General features: G+C 39.0%; 1 protein-coding gene across 1 annotated transcript in view; it reads left to right on the forward strand.

Annotated features, from left to right (window-relative positions):
* The window catches only part of cdh8 (cadherin 8), a 149208-nt gene extending 122370 nt beyond the window's left edge, over nt 1-26838 (forward strand). Inside the window, exons 8-12 of the mRNA XM_084721261.1 lie at nt 10691-10827; nt 15921-16042; nt 18191-18308; nt 23247-23498; nt 24668-26838. Of these exons, the coding sequence (XP_084577387.1) occupies nt 10691-10827; nt 15921-16042; nt 18191-18308; nt 23247-23498; nt 24668-25161 (1123 nt within the window). The 3' untranslated portion in view covers nt 25162-26838. The remainder of the gene's footprint in view (nt 1-10690; nt 10828-15920; nt 16043-18190; nt 18309-23246; nt 23499-24667) is intronic.
* Nucleotides 26839-27062: the final 224 nt, after the last annotated feature.

A 27062-nucleotide genomic window follows, 5' to 3' on the forward strand; every position in this document is an offset into this window, starting at 1 on the left:
ATCTGCCAATTATTTTTCTAGAGAAAGTGATATATCATTCAGTCGATAAAACATCAGAAAACTGTGCCTCTTACAATTTACTAGTCCATGGTGGAGTAACAAAGAAAAGTGAAGTACACAGCATGCACAGGTCTATTACTTCTATTATCTTCTGTCTGCGAAACTGATTTAAAACACATAAGTAGTTATTTTCTCAACCCTAACCCTTTTATAAACACTACTATTCAAAGGTTGGAATGGCCTGCCACAAAAGCTTAATACAGTCCAATCAGATGGGTGAGAGGACCACTCTGTATTCTTGACTGTTCTTTAATGCTTCTAAGTTGTAGAAGGTCATCTTTATAGACAGGGGTTATTTTATATGAAAAGTTTGATGTTTTATTAGAACACTGGAACAAAATGTTGTACAGCGGTTCAACCAGACTCACAAACTGAAAGTGTGGAAAGAGACAAAGAGACCTCTGAGTACTAGTTAAATCAGAAATTGGAAGCTTCACATCAAAATCTGCGTAGATTTACAAAGGAACTGGTTCCTGGTTCAATGTCAAGTGCACAATTCTGCCGAAAACTCTCTGGAATTAAGAGGGGTGATGTGATTTGGATGAGTTTTGAGCAGATTAGCTGTGAATGCTGCATCGGAGATGAGTTTTCTTTATATTTTTGCGAACTTTTTATACAATCCAGCCTGTATCACACTCAATAGGTTTGTTTTTCTTGACATATTCAGTGTTTTCTCCTCCCTGACACTTTGCTATTGTTGTCTAAGCTCTTTGGTCATTTTAACTGCACGCTTTTCTTAATGTAGGACAAGGCTCTGTGTGTTCAGGTTTTCATGGTGCCCCTATTCTGTAAGATATTTTTTATGTTTAAGCTTAAAAAATTTATGCAAATGCAGTGTTGAGTTTGAGGCCTACTATCTATAAAAGAAAAAAGTTACCCCTGAAAATCAAGAAAACCTTGCAACCTCCTGTGAATTTTTGGGAAACCCTAGTGGGGGTCAGGACCCCCAGGTTGGGAACCAGTGGTCCAGGGTGAGCACTATTGGAACTGGATCATGAAGTATCAGCAGAACATTCTACAGAGTTCATATTAAACCTAAACTGTAGAGTTCCCAGAATATTTAGGGCCTAATTGCACTGTTGTGGTAAATAATGATCACTGACGCTTTTCTGGACTGGAAGACAAATTTAAAATCAAAGCATTACAACAATATTTTCCCCTGTCATGCAACACTGGGGGAACTAAATTGAAGTCTTAAAGGAGAAACATGTAATATATCTACTGCACTAAATCATAAAATGACCATGATACATCATCAGAGATTAAGGAAAGATGTTATTGAAATACTGGCTTCTCTGACAACAGTGCTACCGCCAACAAGTTCTACTCTGAAATTTCCATTATGGGTAGAACATCTGTTTTAATTTGCTTGTTTCACATTTATTAGAGTTAACATTTATTCTGAATATTCGCCAGGGAATAAGTATAGGTTTATGCATCATGAGAAATTATTAATAATCCTTTGGAAGGAGCAGATGTTTATGACGGTTAAATAGAGCAATATGTTTGTGAGGTTTTTATTTTCACCTTTACATCGACAAACAACTGTCAGAGTTATAAACAGCTGGTCAAATTACAGTGTAGGACTTATTGTTGCTTGTCACTGTCAAAGTATAATGTTGCGTTTGTCTTGCTTTGTTTTGCTTCAGTGTCCTTGCAGGAAACCTGCCTGAGCTTTGAGTCTAGGGGGGTGGGGGGTCGGCTATTAAACAAAAATTCAACCTATTTAATATACAATCTTAGCTCCAGCTTGCCATTTGGACTGCAACACTAATTTTTGAAAGCTACAGTCTCATTATTTCTTGTTCAGTAGTTTTTAAAAATTCTTCCTCATTTGGGACCAAAAACATTACATGAAAATAACACACGTGGTGTCTGAATTATACATTTGCTTGTATTTTCTGTGTTAAAAGAGCAATTATTGAGAGTAGAACAATAACATCAATGTAGCAGGTGATTCCAAACTGTTGAACGTTGGTGTACATTTCAAGACTTGTCCAGAAAACAGGTCAGAAACAAAGTGAAAACAATAATGAACGTGTCAGTTGTGACTGAATTACCCGTAAATTATACCTGTCAGCCTGCAATTCTCTTCTTCTCATCTCTTATTCTTTAACTTTCCATTTCAAAAAATTGGTGAGAGAAGGAGCTCCCTAAAAGAAAGCTGTAGTTAGAGACGGCGGATCTATAGCGGAGGAGTGGCGGCAGCAGTAATAGCAGCATTACGGCCAACTTTCTCCTGACCACCATCTGAGCGAGCTCTCGACTCGACCCCTTTGATTAGAATCGCTCTCCGTCTCAATCCCCCCTCCAGCCGGACCAGACTAAACCAGTCTGAGTCGAAACCACTCGGGGCGGGTGCTCTGGTGGGCTGCCATGTCCTCTGCACTCAGGAGACAAACAAGCCCTTAGCTGTACTTAATGCATCCAAGCAACAACATTTCAGGTGCACTCCACGAAATACTCCCTCAGTATTGCTCCTCTCTGGAGCCTGTGCTCTGTCGTTTTCTACCTGAGTGATCACATATAAAAGGCAATGTGACATCTGGCAGTCACTACGGCTGTATGACACGAGCTGCTGGATTTCATAGAATAGCTGCATTTCAGGCCAAAATATTCAGACTGAGACATTGCCAAAATCTGGTTTGGATTTTAAATAAGTTTGGTGAACATCTACTTTTCTTTTTTTTTCTTTTATAGCCGAGAAATATTTCAGGAACATAATGGAATTCTGTAAAGCCGTGTTTGTTTCTGCAGGCTTCCATATGTTGTTTTAGCGCACCTGACAGCTGACATGCTGCATATGGTAATACAAGCAGTCATGGAAAGGAGATTTAATGTCAGGAAGGCCCATTCACAACACTGCCCAGAGGAAAGTAAAAGTTCAAAATAAGATCTCGTCTTTGTCTGGCCTGTGTCTCGTACACATAAATGAACATACATAAATTTAAGACAAATAGAGAGTTTAAATTTGGCTCCTGAGATATAGCCTTTGTCTTAAAGATGTTGAAAATGTTCTCTTTTTTTGTCTCACTGCACTGATCTTAAATTTGTCTTAAATAATCAGCTCTTGAGATTTAAAAGGAAACTTGGTTGAGATCTTAAATTTGTTACAGTCAAGTTAAAGTCTTGTTTCTCCATACTGTAGTCAAGAAGAAACCACTGAGACTCTGAAACAGATGAGACTTTAGAAAAATCTCATTTATTTCTCATAACACTTTCTTGTTTGTTTTGTTTTGTTTTTAATATTTTGTAATTTATTATTTGCGTCAGACTCTCCAGGAAAAACACCTTCTGGGTAGAAAGGGTCCTGTGTCCAACCTGAATAAAATGTAGCGTTAGATAAAAAAAAAAACACAACTGGTCAGCATTCAGGGGACGGCAAAAATTAGTTCTACATCTGTGATCCTCCCGGTGGAATTACTGACCTAATAACAAGCAGGAATGTCACAGAGGCATTTTGTTCTCTGTGGAGAAAAAAAAATGAAAAAAGGCATTTGTTCTTGATCTTTTCACCTCTTCTCTCTCCGACTTGTACAGGCACTCAGTCACTTAGATGCACGTATTCACATGTTCACACTCTAACAGAGATAAAACCCAGCAGCTGCACACATGTGGAAAAGCACCAACACACATCCTGAAACCTTTCCTTGAATGCTTAACATTTAAGCTTCTGTCATTTACTTATGGTATACCTGTTTATTACTATGAGGCTGATAAGTTGCCTGATAATAATAAGAAATTGAAGTTCCAGATTTTTTTTTTTTTTGTTTTTGTTTTTTCAGTTTCATCAAAGGGATCCCCACTAGTGTTTTTGGGGAAAATAATAAAATGAATAACCCCATGTGGCTATAACTAAATATAGCATCATACATATATGACTGTATATTAAACACTACAAGAAGTAATATCAAATGCTTGTTACCACTGGATTCAACTTTCATTTCAATAACATATGCTTTTATTTAATTTAATTTTTGCATTTTTAAAAGAAAATCAATGTTGTCTATCAAATAAAAGGCATGATAAATATGTGAAATACATTATTTTGTTATGTATAGCCATGTGTCGTTTCCACCAAACAAGAAAAAATCTGCGGGGCTTTTCTACTAAATACAATCATTGTTAATGTGTAACCAAAATTAAAGTGAATCTTTGTGATCTTTTAAAGGAGAAAAAAAAAATCCCCCTAAAATTAAATTGCCAAGCAAAATTAATAAGAAGTAGTTTATGGTGACTAATGTGCTCTTTTTTTCTTAATCTACTGTTCCATGAAGCTTTCATTATGTTGCAGTTCTTGCCAGGCACAAATACTTGTATATTTTTTTACATCAAAGAGGTACTACAGTGATTTAATATTGCACTTTCATAGAGTTAGGGGACTCCGTCACACTTCCCATCATCTTATACTGATGCACAAGGTACTCTTTATAGCCTCTGTATGAACCTTTTTAACATGTGGTTAATAACTTCAAAAGACTGCAGTAAAGTTTGGTTTAGGAACCAAACCTGACTGGTTTGTCTTAAAATAAATTGCATTAATTAAGTCATTTGATGCACGTTATTTAAAACTTATAATAACTTGAACATCAATGGGTTTACATTCAAGTTACTTGAATTCAAGTGTGTCAGATGCTCAAGGATACCTTGTGCGTCTGTAGGGACGTGACAAAGCGCTGGGATTTGATGATTTAAGATTGAGAAGAGGGTAGCGAGAAGAGATGTAATTTGATGCTGAATAGCAGTTGCACAAACTATAGCGTCTCTTACTGAGATGAATCCACATAACAAGAGGTCGCAGAGAATGTCTTGATTAATTAAGTAGTTTTCTGTTCATTTAATCATACTAGGTTTGAGCTGTATCGTTCTGGTACACAGGCCGTACCACACAAACATGATCAATGCTCAAGGTTAGATGGTAGCAGATGTTGTGGACTGCCACAGTGAGCATGTTGTTGTGCTCCCAGCTTGTTTCATTATGCGCCCTCCCTGAGGTGTCAACATCAGTCAGAAAAAAAATGTAATTTCATATTTTTGCTCTTGATTCAAACATTAAATTTAAGATGAAAAACTATTTCATAATAATAATAAATGTTTCTAATAGGCCTGTGTCTTACTGATGAAAGCTTCTTGCTCTACAGTGTCTGGTGGATCTTTCCTGGAGAAAATCGCTTGACATGCGTCATGTGACAGAAAAGAAAGATCACTGGGTAGTTAGCATGAGCAATGATAGGCTACGAGGCTTCAGAGACAAAAGATTGCCACCCACAGAAAGTCTAGCGGTGAAGACGTCCCGGCCATACTGTTTGATTGACAGGTGATCTGTGAGAAACGCAGAGCAGAGACGGCACATCAATGCACCAAAGGACCATAAATGAATGGGAAAAAAGAATAACGATCCCACTGATTACAGCTTATAGTTATCTTTTTTTTATGCACAGAGCAGCTTCTGCCACTCTGATGCATTTTGATTAGCATATTATATTTGTTTTATATTGAGGCTGAATGCATGTGCCTAGTTATAGTTCAGAGTAGGGATGCGGGATTAGTATGGCAGAAAAATTTTCATTAACACCTGATGCCATTTATTGCAATAAAGAACATTCAATCATGACTAATAAAGCTGCTCTTTCACTATAAATGCTAGTCTGTATTCTACTATTACAAATAAAATGATCAGTTTTTCAGTGGATTCTGTACTTTCAGCAGTGAGTATAAATAAACGCACACAAAGGGAAACCATTCACTGAATACTGCTGTTACAAACTGATTAGCTAATAATTAGCCTGATCAGCCACTGTCAGTACACACAAACACACAACACACAAGTTATTATACCATTAATAAAAACTAACTAACTAACAGCAGTTACTTAGCTTTTCTGTGGCTGTAACACAATGTTTAAAAAAATATTCATGGTAGCAGTTATACTTAACATAGCTGCCCTATGGGGGAAATGTTACACCAAACTCCCATTTTTAATTTTTACATGTCCATTAATACACATTACTCCAGAAACATAAAAGGTGCCATATATTGACGGTATTGTTGTCAATCTGGCATCAGTATCAAGGCAATATAAAGATAAACTGTATTTCCATACAAATTTAACATTTTGGACCCATAGGGAAGTATTACCCCAAACTCCCTTTAACAAATATGAAATAATAAAAATTTCTTATGTGTCCGAAATATCACAGAATAAAAGGCATCATATGTCGACAGTATTTTTGGCATCAGTATAAAGACAATATAAAGACAAACTGTATTTGTGTGCACATTTTACATGTTGGACTTTTTGCTTAACTTGCTACCAGCCTCTGTTGGTTATAGTGGGAGAAGACCATGGGAATGAGGGGTGAACCATTTAAAAAAAAATTAGATTTCTCACTAAAATACTTGTTGGTTAGTGGATCAGATACACGCAAGAACAACACCAAACTATGACACTGTAATTCACAGTCTATCATGTTTGTGTATGACTGATTGTGGAATCTTTTGTTTTATTCTGTGATTTTTTTTTATCATTTGATTTTTTTCTTTTTGCCTTGGCATGGCTCAAATCTCAAATAATAATAATAAAAAAAGTCAGGATGCAAAAGCACACATTTGCTCCCCCAAGTCTAATAGTGGGGGCGCAACTGCTCTGTTTGCTCCATTGCTCAGGGCCTACGGATGAATATATCTGGATGTCTGCTGTGTCAGTTGTAAAAACTGCTTTAAAATATCTGGAATAAACAGCCTGTACGTGATGTCTAACTGTTAGACTGAGGTCAGCCCAATGCCGTTTAAAGGCCCGTGAAGAGAAAAGCTGAAATGAGACGATACACACGCGCCCACATGGACACGCGTGCGCGCATTTGCACACATTCTCCCAACACGCTCAGGAAAACTGCGCACGTACAACACTGGATATCATTTTTTATTTGCTTTTAATTCTTTTCACATCACGTTGTCAGTTTGAGTGACAGGTGGCAGAACATTTCAGGGTCTGTCTCCTCGCTTCCACGTGAGGCTGTCAGAGTTTGACTGGGATCCACTCAGTCTGCAGGAGAGAGGCTGCTCCCAGGTGGCTTGCTGCTGTCTGCCTGTCTTGAAAGTGCTCTGCGTCTGCAGGGCAAAGAGAGAAAGAGAGGAGGGGGAGGGGGCGGTGGGAGGTGGGGAGGGAATGGGAGGGAGGGGAGGGTTGGGGGTCCTCATGGACCTCTCCCAGCCTGGCGTCTAGAGGATTTTACACCATTTCATCTCAAAAATGGAAATGTCACGGCTCGGTACATCTCCCCAACAATTGGAATCTGGGCCAGTGGTTTATTTATTTCATTTCCCACCATTCTTGTATAAGCAGCATCCTCCTTCATATAAATTGTTGTTGTTGTGACTTTGTCTTTCTTTCTCTTATTTCTCTTTCCATCCTTCTCTCTTCTCTCCTTCGTATGAGCACTGTAGGGTTCCTGCCAACAGGTCTGGACTGATAGGGCTGAGCGGGTTCCACTGCGAGATGTTACAAGACAACAGGGTTAGGAGGGGAAGGGAGACAGGGCGAGCAGGGCGTCCATGTGGTCTATGCGGGGAAGGGGGCTGCAGAGGATTGGATAGAGGGATTGGATTAGAAAGAGCTTGAGACCCAGCTGGATGGAAAAGAAAAAAAGATTTCTGACTGTTAGTAAGTGAGAACAGGAGGAGATGGTGAGGGAAGATGTGAGACAGAGACAGAGAGAGAAAGAAAGGAACGGGGACAGTTTGTCCTGGAGGTACGGAAACACTTGTGCGGTACATGGTGTAATTAGCTCACGTGAATCACTGCAGCCTTGTGTTTTGGGTGAGTAGGATGTTTATGACAGTCACACATAATGGCAAATGAAACGTGTGAAAGCAAAGATGACCCATAATGACAGATTCTTTTTTAGTCTGTTTTGTGTGGGCTTGTCCCAAGGATTGGCGCTCTGCGCGTTGCAACATGAAAGAGCGATTTCACAGCTTCAAGTGGCTTTGGAAAATTCTCTTTTATGTGCATTCCAATTTCATACCCGCTGCTGGAGTTTGTCTTTTTTTTTCTGAGCAGTTTTATGTCTTGCCACTGTTTTTTTTAAAGACTGTACAAGTCGCAAAAAGTCAGTGTGTCACAGGCAGGGTCACAGAGAGACAGAATCAGGAGAAGGAAAGTGGCCTTTGAAACTGTGTTTGAGTCATTTTAAAAGTGTGCCACTTTTTTGACCACCCTTTGAGAATTGGGAAAAATCATGTTGTACCCAACAGAAACTTAAAAAATGATTAATACCAACACCATTTTTTTTCTGAGATGTTATTCTTTCATGATTATTCTACATGAAATATGTGTAATTTATTAAATGTTTTGGTCAAGTCAAGTAAATTTGTACAGCCCAATATTATTTTTTAAATTGCCTCAGGGGACCCTCAAAAGAGAAAGGAAAAACGCCCCAAAAATCCTTTTAACAGGGAAGAAAATGGACGAAACCCCAGGGAGAGTCACAGAGGAGGGATTTGTCTCCCAGGATGGCCAGATGTGTAATAGATGGTGGGTGTACTGAAGAGAACAGCAAAACCATAAAAAACACAGTAATTGGTTTGCTTTATTATTTTTTGAATAATTTCTAAACTAGCATTGTGCCAGGAAACACACTTGTACCAGACAAGAATTCACGACTTCAAACAATTCATAAGTCTTAAAAGCTTTCAAAATCTAAAACTAATAATACTTTGTGACATAGTTGTAAAAATGTGCTATTATAATCAACTTTGGTTTCAAATTGAGTTTTTTATAAAAATGTTGGCTCCTAGATTTCCGTCACCTCCATCAGATTTGAACAAAAACATGATTCAATCAGGAATTCAAAGGTTTAGCTAAGTTTTGACTGGGCTCCCCTGTCTCGCTGGTTTATAAAAGGTGGGAATACTGCTCAAGCACTGATAAGATTTCTATTTTTACGGACAGATTCATTAAATAATATTGCCATCAGATGTGTCTCAATGGGTCTAACATGTCAACTAGCTGTTCTAAATCAAACTTAAATAAGAATTACAGTTTCAAAATGTGGTTTAAAAAAAAAGCAACTCACCATGATTATACTGTGAAATGAAAAAAAAAACATTTTGTCAACTCTGTTAGACATTTAATAAAAACATGTAACCACTAGGAGGTTGGCCTGTTGCCAGATTTATTATCAAATTAAAAAATATTATTAAAAAAGGGTAAAAATCAAAACCCTCTCAAAACATGGTTTTGTCCCAGTTTTCAAGAATGAGTGTTACCTAAAAGTCTGCTCATGGTTCTCATTTTGCATGAGATCAGACAAGGTCAAACGTAACAGGCTCATGTGTTGGTTCATCTCCATTACATCCATTACCCCCCCACCCCCACCCCACCAACCCCCACCCCCACTGTTGTTTGAGCTCATGTGTGACACAGTGCTGTCCTAACTCATTAATGCAAAGCCTCTGGGAACCATTGAGTGTTGACAGATACCAAACAGGGTTAACAACACCCCATCTCTTGCCGTGACATAACATGTACTAATGGTCTTTTTTGCAGGGGGGGGGGGGGCGGGGGGTGTCGCTGTGGTTGGGAGGGAGGGCATCTCGGACGTTATTAGGCTTTAATGCCCCCTGCTGCTCACGCTCGGGCTGTAATTATTCCTCAGATAATTATTGATTTCCTACTGGTTTTAACATGCATTATTCAGAGGTGGCAGAAGTACACACATTCTTTACTCAAGTAGAAGTACAGATGCTTGTTTTAAAAAGAGTGATAAAAGTAGAAGTACTTCAACTTCTTTACTAAAGTGAAAGTGAAAAAGTACAGGCTCTAAAATGTATTAAGTATTAAAGTAAAAAGTCACTCTTTGAAGGACATTTCCACCAACAAAGTGCAAAACTAAGTGAACCTCAGATTTTCTCCACGGTCCAGTCTCCTTCTCTTGTCTGTTTTTGTCTTGTATTTTTATGTCTTTTACTTCATTTTCATCTTGTTGTGTCTTATGTCTTTCTCATCTTTTTTTTGTCTTTTACGCCTTTTGCATTGTTTCCGTCATGTTCTGTCTTTTAGGTCATTTTCATCCTTTTGCATCTTTTGCATTGCTTTCGTCTTGTTTCGTCTTTTACATTTTCATTTTGTTACGTCATTTTTGTCTTGGTACATTGTTCTTTTGTTACATACTGTTAATTTTTATTTTATCTTGTCATTCTTGTGTTTTTGGCGTGTATCTAATCCACCAGCCAGCAAGTATTTTTTGGTGTTGCTTGTTAATCCATATTATGTCTTATTATGTCTTTTATTTTATTTTTGTCTTGTTACCTCTGTCGTGCACGATATGCACTGATGGATATGCCAAAGAATCGTCTTTTCTATCATTGTCGGATCTATTTAGGTTGAAATTAGTCTCGATGTTGTGATGTTGAGGAGTAGAAAGATATTTGTGTTAAAATATAGGGAGTAAAAGTTAAAAGTTGTGAGAAAAATATATACATAAGTACAGCAACTAAGCATTTGTACTGAGTTACTTCCAACCTCTAGAATTAATCTACAGGTTTCTCTTGACAAAGGTGTTGCCACAACATCCAAAGGAGGGTAAAGAGGTTTGGCTCAAATTTCTGACATCAATTGTCTCTGCAGGTACTTCATCGATCGGCACACAGACCTGGAGAGGCAGTTCAACATCAACGTGGACGATGGGAAGATCACACTGGCCAAACCGCTGGACCGCGAGACGGACATGTGGCACAACATCACAGTAACTGCCACAGAAGTCAGTAAGTAACCTCTCCTGACTCCTGTTCACCTCTGCTGGGAATATTGTTCCTCATGAATTCTAATGTCTAATGTTCAGTGTTGAGAAACTACTTTCAAACCAGGGGTGTCAAACCCATTTAAGTTCATGGGCCACATGCAGCCCAGTTTTATCCCAAACCTCCACATTTTTCACTTTTTTAGTGTTGAGAAGTACGAGTACAATCTGAAATCCTACACAATTAATGACCCATCCATGTACAAAACAGATGATGAACAGCCTGAGAAGATAAGTGCAGTTTCAAGTTCAGCCAAGTTCATATTCAGTCAGTTCATGTGCATTAAAATTCTAGATCACAGTGTATCTACACATACAAAAATATTTCTGTGTTTTGGAACAAAAATACAGTGTTTCACTTCTTTATGATTCAGACAGCTTGTCAAGATTAAGATTTTCAGACATTTCCACTCCTATGTAGTAATGGTGGCATCACCACACAACACCACATAAATTGGAAGCTTGTGAGGAAAAAGTTGCATTTATTCACTGTCATATAGACCATTTCCAATTAAAACATTTTAGAGCCTTAGTAACACCAAAATTATTAAGATAGAAGTCTGATAGAGAGTGTTTTGTACTGATTGCTGCTGACTGATAGGACTCTTTGGCGGGGTGGTTCTAGCCCACGGGCCGCATGTTTTACACCCCTGTTTTAAACTGTAGCTTACAAATGAAGAGTAGTTGAATTCATCTTAACTACTCCAATGACATGTAGCTTGTCATCTACTTTTAAAAAGTAGTTTAACTACATAAAAACTACATCTCAGGAAATCATCACAATCTGAATCTGGAATCTCAGATTGTTTTGGAGGTTCAACTGATATGACACTGCATGAAGTGTAGATGTGTTTGATAGGGCAGTTTGTTTGTGACTAGGGCAGATTAATCCTCACTTAGGCAGTCAGATGATGACGTGAAACAGGAAAATGATCAATTTCTAGGGAACTAGTATTTGATTACTTACATGTGGACCACAGACTAGGGCCCGACTGATACTAGAATTTCAGGGCAGATGCTGATACTGATATTATTGAGTGAAAAAAAAAAAACCTTTATGTGGAATTCTTTATATAGAATATAATTTATATAATATAGAATATACATGAACATTCATTTTGTTCAATTATCAAAAGCTGGATAGGAGCAGGATATTTTACAGTTTAATAGTAACCTTTATTGCCTAAAACTGCAAACTTTTATATTTTAATAACTATAAGTATAAATTAAAAAAGCAAATATAGCTAAGTATATCTCTATAATAACAAAAACAATATGCATTAGCCTTTCGGCACGTATTGGACAACATATACCTGTATTCCAATACTGATATGGTCTGATAAAGCTGTGACAGGCCAATATTGGCCCAGTAATATCAGTCAACTGATATATGTCAGTGGAGTGCTATCTCAAAACACAGTTAACTCAAAATATTGCTTATCCTCTTTGCCATTAAGTGACGCCCATGGCCAATGAGCTGTGGCATTGTGCCATATTGTATGGTGGTAAATACTAGAATACTATGAATGTGTAACTTATAATTACCAGCATGACCCAATGTTTCAAACTACTGAAAAAACTAACACCCAACTACTTCACATCGTAGTTAACCTAGTAACTGAACTACATATAATTAACTACACTCCAACACTGCCTGTGCTTTCAAAATCAATATACTATTAGTCATTCATTTGCATGCAAGTTCTGCAAACTACATCTTCTTCTTCTGAGCGACTTCATGGGTTGCCTCACTCAAAGGAATCACTGACCTGCTGCACGCAATCCTCTGTTCCACAGTATAGCGCTTTGTAAACCCGCACTTTTAATCGCTCCGAGAATATGGCACAAACAATTAGCATTTGAATCCACAGAGGCATTAAATACGTTGATTTGCTGAGTTTTGATTGAATTAAACAGCTCAGTAGTCAATTTGTGGAAGTGCAAGAACATTAAGACGTATCAAATAAACAGTTTTAAAGACATGCTCCAGAGTGGATTGCTCCAACGCCAGCATCCATTACAGATTAAAGAACATCTGCGAACCGCAAAACTCACTGACTACGTAGAAAATCTTGCCGGCAGAGCTACAAACAGCTCAAACCATATGTAAGGCTTTATTTGCATACAGATTGTTTCAGGGGGGCTGTATGTTGTGATAAAGCTTAATGTACCCCTTAAAGCTATTGGAATAGAAATTGACACAGCTTGTAACTTTTTTCCCTGTCCTCTTCCGCTCTATCTCTCCCTCCTTCTCCCTCTGTCTCATCCTCTATCTGTCCCTTTCTTTCCTTAATCAAAGGAAACACACATTAATTGTGAGAATAAATGAAAGCCCGAGTGCTGTCATAATGTTTTGGCCGTGCAGCGCAGACAAATCCCACCATCGTAGCAGCCCGTTGGAGGAATTGAATGTGTCTCATTTGATAAGCCGGTCGCCTTGTCATTTCTTGCACCCATACATTTAAAGCGCGTTTTCATGCCTCTTGGCAAAGTAACTGTGGCTCGAGATAGTGGCATCTCTGAGAACACCTAATAGGAATTTGCCAAAATAAATATGGCAGTTTTGCTATTCTTCACGGATGGGGGGGGGAAGCCGGTGTCTTCTCTGGCGTGAAGAGGAATAGATGTGTTCCCAGTTCTATCCCGATGCCATTTGCCACCCAAACGGAGGCGCGTTCTGCCGCCTCGCACCAGTTGACATCTGACTAATCAGATTCTATTCCCTGTCTGCTGCTGGGGGAAAGTCACTTTTGTAGAGGGTGGTGGGGTTGAGGGGCTCTGGCTCCCTCTGCCCCAATCCATCTATCACTGTCTATCAGACTGTCAATTTCCACCGTCCTCACTGCTCACCTCTCTTTCAACTCACCTCCTGGCCCGTCTGGTGGCCTGTCCACTGCTCCATGTCTATTTTCAATCAAAAAGAAGTTAAAATAAAATTAAAAGAGCAAAAATATATATATATTTACCTCTATTAGTATTTTTTATTATTATTAAAAATACTGGTGAAAGTTTACTGTTTTTGTGACCTGATATCATTTTGGACAATGACTGACAATTACATATCATTGTTGTCGTTGTTAGGGAAAAACGTGTTTATGTACATATTCTAATATTCTGTTTAAAGAATATCAGCCGAAACATGGATTGGATGTTTTTTTTGCTCCCAAATATTGGTTTCCGCATTGTCCTCAAAAATCCATAACCAGTCAGGCCCTACATTGACAGACCAGCAGCTGAGTACGAGAGCTGAACAAGTAGTCGAAATTTGATATTTGATGGTTAATTTGAATTTCATGATAGGTGTAGTATTTGTTGTGTGTCTGAGGACCATCTCAAATATTGTGCCGCAGTGACGTCCTGGCTGATGCATCATATTATACAGACTTTTTAAGAAAACTTCTTTATTTGGCACAGATTCCTCCACAAATCACACCATAATCATTTTAATATGTTGTATGTATGGAAATGAGAATTAATTATATAAAACTTATTGTTCCCATAATATTGTAAATCACACTGCACTTTCAATGTCAGTCAAAATAATTGCAATTAGATATTTCTCTGTTCAGTTGTACTGAACACCCCCCCCCACCCATCCACCCCCCAAGTTCAAAGTTTATCACACTTATTTTGACAGGTATTGCACTTTTAATTTACACTGATAAAAAACAATTAAAATCATGATGATGTGTCATTTGTTTCAGACTTTCAGTCCAAACAAACATGTCTTCATTCATCTGGGGAACAAGATTTGTAGGCCAGAGCATCTCTGCAGCACTACAGCACTTCATTATAATGCTGTTTGTCACACAGTCTTCTTTTATTTTATTTTAAAAAATGCAATGCAGTTGGACATATTGCGATTGTGATAATATTTCAATTAATTGTGCAGCTCTTCCATAGACACTCGGCACTAAAGCCAATATAGCCTAATACTGCTGGTTTATATAACTTCAGACTACATCAAATACAGAGCAAAGGTCTGTCTAAAGGCATTAATTAGTTTTTGGCTGTGGGACAGTGAGAAAAACAGTCAAATTCCACCAGACTACTTTATCTCTGGACTATTCTCTTTAACCAAATCAGACACGTTTAGGCTATTCTGTGGGATTTCATTTTGATAACTAATGTTTATTTCTTACTTCCATTCACTGTGTCTCCCTTGGGGAGGTCCGAGTCCCATTTTGAAAACCTCTGGCGTAGGAGAAACCGCACTACAGCAATAAATCACCCAATATCTTACACACTGGACTGTTAAACCCAGTTTTAAAGAAAATATTTAGCAGTTGACAATGCCCAGATTAATATGATTTGAAATCTTTGATAATAAGGAAAAAACTCACCATTCTTCACATGCTTTCATTCCCCTTATCAGGTGACAGTGGGGGAAAGCTGCACAGCCCCAAATAAATAAATGAATCAATACAATTAAAGAAATAAACACACCAGTGTCACTGACCACACTGACACAGCCATCTCGTGCCCACACTGATAGATAATTGCTTTAAAAGTTACCATTTGCACTACTGATTAATAAATACAGCCGTTTACGGGGACCCTCGAAAGGGACTGTCAATTACCAAAGATGAATAATTCCAATCAAAATCTAATCTAATTAAACTGCCTTTTATTGTCTTTTTAGACTTCAGTTACCAATGACTCATTAATATGCATGTTTAACCCTCATGTTTTAAACATGACAGTGTACAGGGGATTTTCAAAAGCACTTTGAACGGGATCTTTTTTTCCTTTTCTTTTCTGTTGCCTAGGATCCTGTTTTGCATCGCTGATACCAGCTGAAATGTAGATTGATGTGGCTTATCATCTGTCCTCCCATCAGCTCAGGAAATGAAGGGAGAAATAAAGATGGAAAATAAAGGAAATTAAAACTAGGTCACAGAACTTACCTGGGATTTCATGTGTAACCTTGTTTCTTTACTCCAGTTTTCCATGTTGTCTTTAATTATTTATCTCCTCTTGTCTCTCCCCTTTTCTATCTATCTATCTATCTATCTATCTATCTATCTATCTATCTATCTATCTATCTATCTATCTTAGGAAACCACAGTCAGATATCAAGGGCGATTGTGGCCATCAGAGTAATGGACATTAATGACAATGCCCCTGAATTTGCCAACGAATACGAGGCCTTTCTGTGTGAAAATGGAAAACCTGGACAGGTAAGGAAAGAAGTGGCTCATTCATCAAACCAGCGATCTATCTTCCTCCCTCTCTCCCTTCCTTTCTCCTTCTCTCCCCTCCCCTGTAATGATTGGCCATGGTGAATTATAGCCTATTTATTTCACTGTGAAACTACAGAGGTGGGAGTACGGTCCTTTTTCCCTGCAACAGTCCTCCCTTGACACAGCGCGCACGGAGCAAAGGGGAAATGAGAGCAGTCAGGATTGATCAGAGTGGATCATAATTCAAGACTGTCTTTCATGTCTTCCTCCAGATGGCATAATGCTTCCCCCAGCCAAAAATCCTGGACAAGTACTTAGCATTCTCCTTCTCATCAATCGACCTCATTCAGGGGACCCGCGTGCGTACAATAGGGAGCTGCATTGAAAGGAAGGAGGGGGGCCGGGACTGAAAAGAAAGGGAAACTGTCCTGCAGGCCTTGAATTCTAATTTCCAATCAATCATAAAGACATACAGCGCGATAAGACCTATGATGACAGATTAACAGATAGAGCCAGCAGCCTGAAAAGTGTGCCAGACTAGACAGGACCTCATTGATAATAATCTGAAAATCCAGGAATGAATAGGGCATATATTTCATCAGGTGTGATCCAGCCAGTATGAGGCTGAGGCAATCTGCGGAGGCAAAAACAGAGTAATGAATAGGCTGGGCGATATGTCAATTATATTCATTATATTTGAGTATGAATTAATGTGCGATATAACAGCGGATCATACCGTCATATTTGAGTTTTCAGTGTTTCCTCTGGTCGCAGCTGAGGCGCAGTTACATTACTTCAGTCAGCCATAAAGTATGTAGATCAGCTCAGATCACAGTATAAAGGCTCATTTATGCTGTATGTTAGATAGCATATGGCTACAGACAGATCCCTCTGTCTGTACTCTACTTTCTGAAAGCTTATGGATATGGACTGAACAGAGCAGTGCCTCTGATAGTCGTTGGCACAGTGTAGCAGTGTAGCCAGAAAACAATTTGGAACACCTCTAGGTTTCGGCTGTTTTAATTGTCTATAGCCTGACTTGTAGCAGCTAATTAGCTAGCTCACTTTTACAACAAATCCATAGATATGTTATGAGGAACAGCAGTGTGAGCAAAGATGGCACCCATTCAGTCAAGTGAGAGGTGCTCGTCTGGCGCATGAGCCATATAAGTTTTCTAGCTTCTGGATTTACTTCCTGATTATACAGCCCACTGAATATGCGCAGTTGTGTTTCAGTCCTTGCTCCTGCTCACGAGTTCATGCTGGGCCCACAGAATATAAATTGTGATTTCATCACAGACTTTTAAATGACTTTTTTTCAGCTCAAGTAAAGTTTACAAATATAAAAACTCCATGGATCAAAAATTCATTATACTGACCTGTTTGCAGTTTGAGGTGTCCTGTCAACCGCTTTAAACACCTCTCTTTTATAATGGTGGCTTATGGAGGATAATGCTTTTTGGGAATTTTTTGCTGCAATACCACAAGTGGACACTGGGAAAAATTGGCGGCGAGGCTGAGCAACAATGCCCTGTTTGGTTCTATTATAAGTCTATGAACAAACCCCCTCTTGAACTCTGTTACAGCGGCTGAAAATACTCCCCTACAAGTAAAAGTTCTGCACTACAAGCTTTACTAAAGTAAATAGTAAAATTTACTTGAAGTGTTAAAAGTGAATGCAGCATTACTTATTGTGTGCGGTAAAATGGTCCCTGTCAGTGCTTCACAACTGTATATATATATGTTTTTGGATTAACATTACTGCTGCATTAATATGTTGCATTTGTTTTGCTGTAGAAGTTTAAGGGTGAGCGAATTTCAGATTCTTTATATAGTGGTGGGTAGTTAAATTTACAGCAAATTCATCATGTTCTATAAGATAGTCATTTGTTTGCACTTTGAGAATTTACAGTATGTTATTTTAGAGAACACGTATATTGAGGAATGTAGTGTATATTGCGGAACTTTCTTCTTTCTTTTTTTTTCAAAAAGAGGTCTTCAGAAGCAAAGGATTCTGGGTAGAAGCTAAATGTTTATATCAATATATATATTGTATGTTGTGCAATATCACCCAGCTCCAGGCTGCCTCCTCTAATGACCTTGAGAACTCCTCTGTATCTTCACGTCTCTCTGTTTTCAACACAGGTGATCCAGACTGTCAGCGCAGTGGACAAAGACGATCCGATCCAGGGCCACTACTTCGACTACCGTCTGGTCCCGGAGATGCTCAACAACCCCAATTTCACCATCAAAAACAACCAAGGTGTGTAAGAAAAGGAATTGCGTAGAAGTAACTCTATTGTGGCAGAATGACTGAAGTTTCTGTAAATTTCTCCAATGGCTTTCCACTCTAATCTCTAACCCGCGGCGTGTTAGCCGCACTCGAGATGAAATCTGGTGGATCAGTGTAGCTCACAATTAGCAGATGTGAAATTGTCTGGACACCAGCTTCTCTTTACTCCCCAGTGCGTTTTGAGGGAAGCTAAATGAATGGGATCCAAATGGCTTTTCCTGGTAGTCTTGCAGCTCAATGTAGGGTGACTTCTCAGGAGCTGTTACCACGTGGCAGATGGCTCTAAATTTATTTGCTAAATACTCTGATTGGTTTATTTGCCACTTTTTCTCCATCTTTATTCCATTCCTCTTCTCCTGCCTCTCTCCTCCATGAGTGACTCTGAACAGGCTGTGTTCATGATGACATTGTGTAATGTTTTCAGCTTGGGGCAAAAAAATCTTCATATGGTACTAGCCTTCTGTTGCGACGCAGAGGCTGCAGGCTAACTTACTGCAACGGAGGAAAGAGTCCATAAAAATCAGGTCATCAAATGGACTAGCCATCTTTTGACAAAATAAGAACGTTTTACTTTTGAAACAGGTACATTAGCAGGCAGGAACATAAGATGACAGTGTAATAATCGCACACAGTGGAAAAAAAAAAAAAACCTTAGCTGAGTATAATAATTTCTTTTGACACATTAAGCAATTACAAGAGGAAGGAAAATCAAAAAATCCTGTCATAAAACTGAGAGTCAGAAATGAAGGGCTGTTTAACAGGCACAAGCTCTCTGCAAAATACTCAGTCTTAATTGCAGATCAACCTCAAAGTGTATGAGGCATGCAGGTTCCTGAACCCTGGCCTTTTGTTAAGAGGAGATTTAATAGATTCTTAAGATGATGTAACAGATAAAACCCCTCTAGAAATGTCTCACCACTATAAGTGCAGCTCTGCGTCAGTCCAAACAACAAAAGAGCCTGCATTTTTCTCACTCGCTTGAAAGCAAAGTAAATATGTGTTGTCTTTCAGCGCTATATATTACATACTGCATCAGCCACTTGTCTGCGGCATTGCTAATTCCAAACAGAGAAAAGAAGCCCATCGCACCGTATCCCCCAGCACTTCAGTGACTATTTCTATCTGAATCGGCAGCTGCGGGAGACACTTCAGTGAAGAGCGTCAGGCTCCTGTGAGCCCCTGTGCGCTGCTTTTGTTTGCGATGATGAGTCTAATTGTAGGGATTGAACAGTGAAGAGGTTAGGGGTTGTCAACACTGTGGAAAATGGCTAAGGCTCTGACCAGCTGTATACGAGATATCGAGCACTCTGACAACTCTGTGTGCAGGAGGCGGGGTAGCAGCAGAGCGGAGCATCCCATTCTCAGTAATTGAGACAACATACATTCACCATACTGCCAAAAATTTAATTCTGCCTTTCAGACTCTGTGCTTAACTTTTTAATTAAGTTATTTTTCAGTCCCCCTCTTGCAAATGTAAAGTTCAACTCATTAGCAATAAAATGCACCCCTGCTCAATTCAATACAGCTACAGTTTAACTTGGTCTGACCAGTGCCACGTTGCATAAACAACCTTAAGTTTGTCCCTTAAGCAAAATATTTCACTGAGCTGAGGGGGTCACCTAGGAGTGTTGCATAAATCCTCTTAGACTGTCTCCTTGCACAAGTCTTAAACTAAAGCTTTCACAGCAGTTACTGTCATAATACAGCACATGTGAATTCCAGTTACCAAGCTCACACTTTACTCTGCATTTTAATTTTACCAGACAGCATTTTTGCCAGTTGTTTGCTAACTAAGCTAACATACTTAGCCTGTGGTAGGTAACTCCTTCAAAATGGACAACAAAAAGAGACAAAAAAAGAATATATATATGAACAGATTACAGTACTTACTATCCACCAAAAAATTGACTTCCGTAGCCTCAGCCCTTGTTGAAAATATCAACGTATATGTCTTTCTGAAAATTTCCACTTGTGTAGTAGCACAAAAGGCGGGCGTTCATATGCACTTTCCTTGTGAACACCCCATTTCAAGGCAACATTAATATTTAACATTTGGTTTAATGACAGTGCCATGGTACTATGCATTTTTAACTTATAACATTAGTGTAAGGCAGTACTCGTCATTGTTCAATTACGGGTTGAAAGCGACACTAATAGCAAATCAACAGCTGTGATACAACACAAAAGGAGCCACAGACAGAATCAAAACCAGCTGTAGCTTCGCAGCTAATGTCTCCTTCTGCTCCTACAATCATGAAGAGGTGTATTTGTGTTGTGCCTTGGCTTGCTGAACGAGCTACCAGACAAATATTCACAAGTGCTTGCTATGCTTGCTTATTTTGCAGGCTAATTAGCTAGTCAGCTATAGCACGCTGAACAGCAGCCAAAAAAAAACTACCTGCAAAATGTCAGCATCCATTGGTTTAGATGTTAATTATTGTAGTCGTTTACATTTAAAACCACTGCCCCCATAACAGTGTTCATAGCTTGCATAGTATTTTCTAGTGTAGGTCTGCTTTTATTGTGCTGGTGTGCCTGCTGTCAGTCACCTGGACCATCCACTTAGAGGCTTGGAGGCTAAAAGCGTATTTATGGTCTATATCTAAAAATCTTTTTTTTTCCTTCTGCCCATACAGAAAGAAAGTTATTTACAATCTAAATTATTTTCACAATGTTTTTTTTTAAAGAATGACTTATCTTTTTAGTCAGACTATAGGATATGCTCTGACTACTATGTTATTAGTGTCTACTCTTTATCAGGTTGAATGTAATATAAATAAGTAAGTAGGGACCAATTATATCACATCTGTGTTACACACGCATGCAACACTGCACCATTTATATATTAAATTTGCAGAACAACACTTCTAACAAACAATGTAATCAGTATGCAGTGTGAAGGAACCGCACACACTAAATGTGGTAAATGGTGGGAAAATTCCTCTAGAACAAAGTGATACAAACTGTCATCAATAGTGAGTATTTCTCTCTACACTGATAGAAATAAAAGTGCTAGCTAGAGCAAGAAAAGAGCTTTGGCTCGTCCCCATAGGAAAACCCTTTTTGGTTCCTGGTTGAGCCTTCAGTAAGGGTTCCACTTGCAACCTTTTCAGAAATATCTAACTAGAATCTAAAACCATTTCACTACTCTGTGGGTTCAACCAAGAACTTTTTTATATGCCAAGGGTTTTTATTTAGAACACATTCAGTGGGATCAACCAAAAACCTTTTTAGATTCCAAGGATTTTATCTAGAACCCATCCAGGGAGTTCCACCAAAAATTTGTATTCCAATGGTTTTACCTACAACCAACCATGAGGGTACTGAAAAATTTTAAGATTCCAAGGGTTTTATTCTGAACACACTCTGGGTTCTATGGGGAACCCTTTTATATTCCAAGAATTTTATCTAAAAACTTGTCCAGGGGTTCTCCCAAGAACCTGTTTATTGTCCAAGTGTTTTATATAGAACCCACTAAGGGGGCTCAAAGAACCCTTCACAAAAGAGTTTTTCAATGATTCCAACTCTTGAAAAGCTATTCTTTTCAGAAAAGGTTCTTTAGATGAAAAGGGTTCTTAATATAACCCTTAGTCTTACAAAGAACCCTTGACAAACTCTTTCTTCCTGCTTATTTGGCATTCATGAACATGCTGTGTGTAGTCGCTCACATAATCTTAAGAGACTTGAAAAAGTTCAGAAAGTTTCCAGACTGTCAGTGTCAGTTCTGCTGTCACTGCTGTCATATGGAACCTCCCACATATTAAGTTATTTATAGTGAGGAATCAAATGGGCGTTTTCTTTTGTTATGGTGATGATTAATATTTCAATGTACACAGTTATTTCATCAGAATCAGTAGATAGATGAAAGACTTTCACTGTGCCCTAATATACAGAAGATAATAAAAAAAACAGCGTTCTTGTAACTCCAGTGAGTTCAATCTTTGTGAAGGTTATCTGCACAGCTGTCGTTTTCTTGGAGACTTTTTTTCTCTGTGGATGGGCTGACGGGCTGGAGATGTTTAATTCTATTTTTACCATCAATAGTTGCCTGGAAAATAAAAATGACCTGTATATGAGGACAAGCCCTGATGGTTTACTACAGCATAGTAGATACTCGCATACTCACTGCGCACTGCTGAGTGATCCAAATGAAATAGGACATGTCGGTGCTCACAAAGCACGGCGTACCACTTTGTGGCAGCACTCATAAGAAAATAAATCTGAGCATATGTTCACATCAATTACAGATCGTGCAAAGCAAATAATTCTATCATGACGCATTCCATCTTTTGATTAAGTTTGCTCTGTCAACGCGAATGTTTCAGCGTGGCCCGTCTCTCTATAGTGTATATCACCAGCTCCATTTCCCCTCCCTCTTTCAGTGCACCCTCAAGCAGAGAGGCAAAGGTTAGACTATCAGAAATCTTGTACGTTTTCCATAAGATCAGCAGGAGTAGATTCTTATGGGAATGCGAGTGTTTGATAATGTGAGCAGGGTAAGGGGAGCCAGCTAATGAGCAGGCAGCTTCACAGAAGTGTCATCAAAGAGCAGCTGGCACCTTTCTGGGTCGACATGTGCCATCTTCTAAGTCAGTGTCGCCTGCCGTGGTCCCTTCATTTTCTCCTCTTTCAAAGGGGGGGACAGCAAACGCGGGCTCGCCTTCCCTCAGAATTCCCAGAATTGAACTGTCGAAAAAAAAGAAGGTGGCTGAAATCCATCTCCGGCATTGGAATGTGAGAGTGCTAGAAAGCCTGGTGACGATTGATGTGAAATTAGTTTACCCTTATGCCGCACTGATCTTCACACAATTTAATAATAGAACTTCAGTCTGTTGCCACTATGAATAATAATGGGTTTTTCACACATACTCACAAAAATTCATCTCTGGCTTTACCTCTCCCTGACAGACAATTCAATCAGCGTCCTAGCCAAGCATGATACCTTCCGACGACAGAAACAGGAGATGTACTTCCTGCCAATCATTGTGACGGACAGTGGGAATCCACCGATGAGCAGCACCAACACTTTGACCATCCGAGTCTGTGGTTGCAGTAAGGACGGCATCGTCCAATCCTGCAACGTGGAGGCCTACGTCCTGCCTATAGGCCTCAGTATGGGAGCTCTCATCGCCATCCTGGCCTGCATTATACTGCTGTTAGGTGAGGTGTTTCTTTTTTGCATTGTTCTGTTATTACTATGAAGGGTTTAATAGATGAAGATGAAAACGTAGTACAATGTGTCAAATATGGCAGCTTGGTCAGTGCCCCTGTCTTTCAAGCTATGATGCTGTACATACTGGCTTTATTTCTGGAGGCAGCCATCTAGCATGACGTTTTGTTGTGCCATCAAAGTCAGCTAGTAGTACAAAGAGCAAGAAAGTCCATCTACGTCCACAAAAGTCAACACTGGTTTCTTTTTAAGTTGCTTGATGTACTCTACATGACATACTCTACGTGTCATAGGAGAGTTACATAACATACATAAGGTACTTTATGTACATGACCATATGTAACAAAGTTACAGGACTTTCACATCGGAAACCCAGCTTTGTGTCCTGTATGACCCTAAAAGCCAACGTTGTTTTCTTCTAAAGTTATGTGACATACTCTACATGATATATGTAAGTTACTTTACATATGTGAACTTAAAATAACTGCTAGTTATTTTACCCAAAGTATGAGCTTCTCATAAATCTAACCAAGTAGATTTTGTCTATTTATTTTGAAAGTCTACATGGACATTGCCTTTTCATTAGTGTTGCATGGTATACTGTACTTTATGTGCTTTTTTGATAATTTATTGTTGAAAATGGTTTGGTATTAGAATTTGCCGATGTTTGGTACTTGTTGTGGGTTAGTTGTGTTGTTGTGTTCAGTTCACCCTCTGACTGACCTGCGCACTCTGGGACTTTTTAAAATGATGTTTTCTTCTATTCTCTATTCTTTTCTCTAAGATTTCATTGTAAATATATTTGGTAAATCCCATGGGTCTCATGGTTTTATAACATCGTGCTGTGTCCAATGATATTTCAGACTGAATTGAACCTGTATTGATTTAGTCTTAAGTATCATTTTAGTATTGAGTGTTTTTATACTAAACTTGGTATCAAAGTGACTATTGAAATTATTAATTATTGTTAACTTGCATAGGGCTACTTACCAGGCTGCTGCATTTGATGAGTTGGAAGTGAGACTGTGTTGGAAAATGTTCATAATCTGACCTTAAATCTGACCATGATCTGCTTGTACTGACAGAAAATCAACTTGTCAAAGCTTGACCTCGACTTCTTCTTTTTTTTCTCCTTTTTTTCCGTCTTTCTTTCTGACAGTAATAGTAGTACTATTTGTGACCCTGAGGAGACACAAGAATGAGCCGCTGATTATAAAGGATGACGAAGATGTGAGGGAGAATATTATCCGTTACGACGACGAAGGAGGCGGCGAGGAGGACACAGAGGCGTTCGACATTGCGACGCTGCAGAACCCGGATGGCATCAATGGGTACCTTCCACGCAAGGACATCAAGCCTGACCTGCAGTTCATGCCCCGGGCGGGTCAGCACTCGGGCCCAAACGGCGTGGACGTGGACGAGTTCATCAACGTGCGGCTCCACGAGGCAGACAATGATCCCACGGCGCCGCCTTACGACTCCATCCAGATCTATGGATACGAGGGCCGGGGATCCATCGCCGGCTCCCTCAGCTCGCTGGAGACGGCATCGTCAGACTCGGACCAGAACTATGACTATCTCAGAGAGTGGGGCCCACGCTTCAGAAGACTTGGGGAGCTCTACTCTGTGGGTGAGAGTGACCGTGAGACCTGACCTTTGATTTGTTAGAAAAAAAGACCTTTCCGATTTTTTTTCTGTCCACATACTTGTGTATTAAATGCTAGGGGGTTTGCTGGCTTTTAGAAACAGGTGTTTAAAAAGAAAAAAACAGTTAATAACAAGGGAGGCCACCTTTTTGTATTCTTCTTAGAGTGAGGTATAGCAGTCGTCATCCACTACGTCAAGCGCATTGTAATTGTTGAGCCAAACAATGTCTTTATTAGGAGATCTATGATTCTTGTGGAGTGTAACTTAGATTCCGTTGTGGAGTGTCTAGCAGTATTTTGGGTGTTAGTCATTTGCTGTGACTGCCAGTAGCAGAAAAACCCTGGGATTGCTGGTAGTTGCCTGATGAAAGGAAACAATGTGTATCGTTGGGTTCACTGAAGCTTGAACGGACACCATACTCCATGCTCCATGGACAGCAAGCTGGACCTCAGAAGCTGCAGAGGGACTCTTGTTTCACGTCTCCCAAGGCCACCCAGCTGATCGGCGATCTGAAACGAAATGACAATGAAAAAGCAATATATGGTCTACATTACAATGATGAATGTATGTATGATTTGAAAAAAGCAAAAAGACAAACCAGTATTGGCTTTAAAGTGAATTTGTTATCATTTGATATTTTCTCTGGTGGCCACATTTATAAACTATCTAAAGCCCGGAAAGGCTTGCTTTATACAACTCTTTGTATTTACACGCTACAGGTGTGGGTCGCAAGTGTTACTAGCCTATAAAAGACTGAAGTGAAGACAAAAAAGAGAAATGTAGAAACTCTGAGGCCTTCTTTTTACAGAAGCAACATTAAATACAATTGTAATCTACTGTTTTTTGACGAGACGTGTTGATTCTTCATTATTGTTCTATGAGTTTTTGTATTTCTGTTCTTAAATCATTCTTTCTGTGCTGACAATTTGAAGTGAGTGTGTTTAGATTATTTCACATTCAGCTGTTTTTTCCAACCACTTGAACACTATTTCATAACAGCCAAACCATATCATGAATTTACTGCAGTTGATAATATAGACTAGATTTAAGCAGGCAAACAAGAGCTCTCAGTTAGTCTAACAATACAAGATGATCTGATTAATTGGGGCTGCAGGACTGGGACCTTTCTGACACATGCTAATTCTGTGTAAAATAGATCTCATATATTCTGAGGTACAGCCAGTGAGTGTCTGAGCACAATAGTCCAATTGATACCTGAGTACACGTGTGACTCCTTTCCAAACATCCAACCTCATTTAGGAAACACAGATTGCATTAGCCCGAGAAAAATGAAGACACAAATCCAGACCATGTGCATACTCTGCTTACACTGTATGATATCAATAAAAAAGACTTGTACTGTACATAGAGTTACTGCTAACGTCATTAGCTTTCAATGAGGTGGTAGGTTTTGTCTCTGCACGTTAGCTCTTGCACATAATGAGAATTTCAATGGCACTACAGCTGCGTGCATACTCAGTTTGTACTGATACAGTATTATGGCAGTTCTCGGTAGACTAAACAATATACTATATGGAATAGTCCTACATGCAGATCATATTTTCTACTGTGCTTTAATGCTTATAAATGTGTATGTTCAATTATTTACTCCCTGTACTGTAATCTAAGATACCCTGTATTGTTTCCTACTTTGTGAAATATATTTTTATAAATATTGCTGAATGGGTGTGGTTTTCTTACACAGATGAGCTGTGACGGGCAATCAAAAGTTGCAGATGGAACACTGACAGTTAAAGGGGTATTCCACCAATTTAACAAAGCACAAAGGTTGGTGTACTCATCTTTAGAAGTACTATTCAGCCTAGGAAAATGGTTGTATTATGTGTTTTGTTGAAGAAAATAACCCTAATGATGTCATAGTGATGTCATCAGGGTTATCTGTGCTT

Source organism: Lutjanus erythropterus, chromosome 1 (genome assembly GCF_056507025.1).
Source record: "Lutjanus erythropterus isolate fLutEry1 chromosome 1, fLutEry1.hap2, whole genome shotgun sequence".
Classification (NCBI taxonomy): domain Eukaryota; kingdom Metazoa; phylum Chordata; class Actinopteri; order Lutjaniformes; family Lutjanidae; genus Lutjanus; species Lutjanus erythropterus.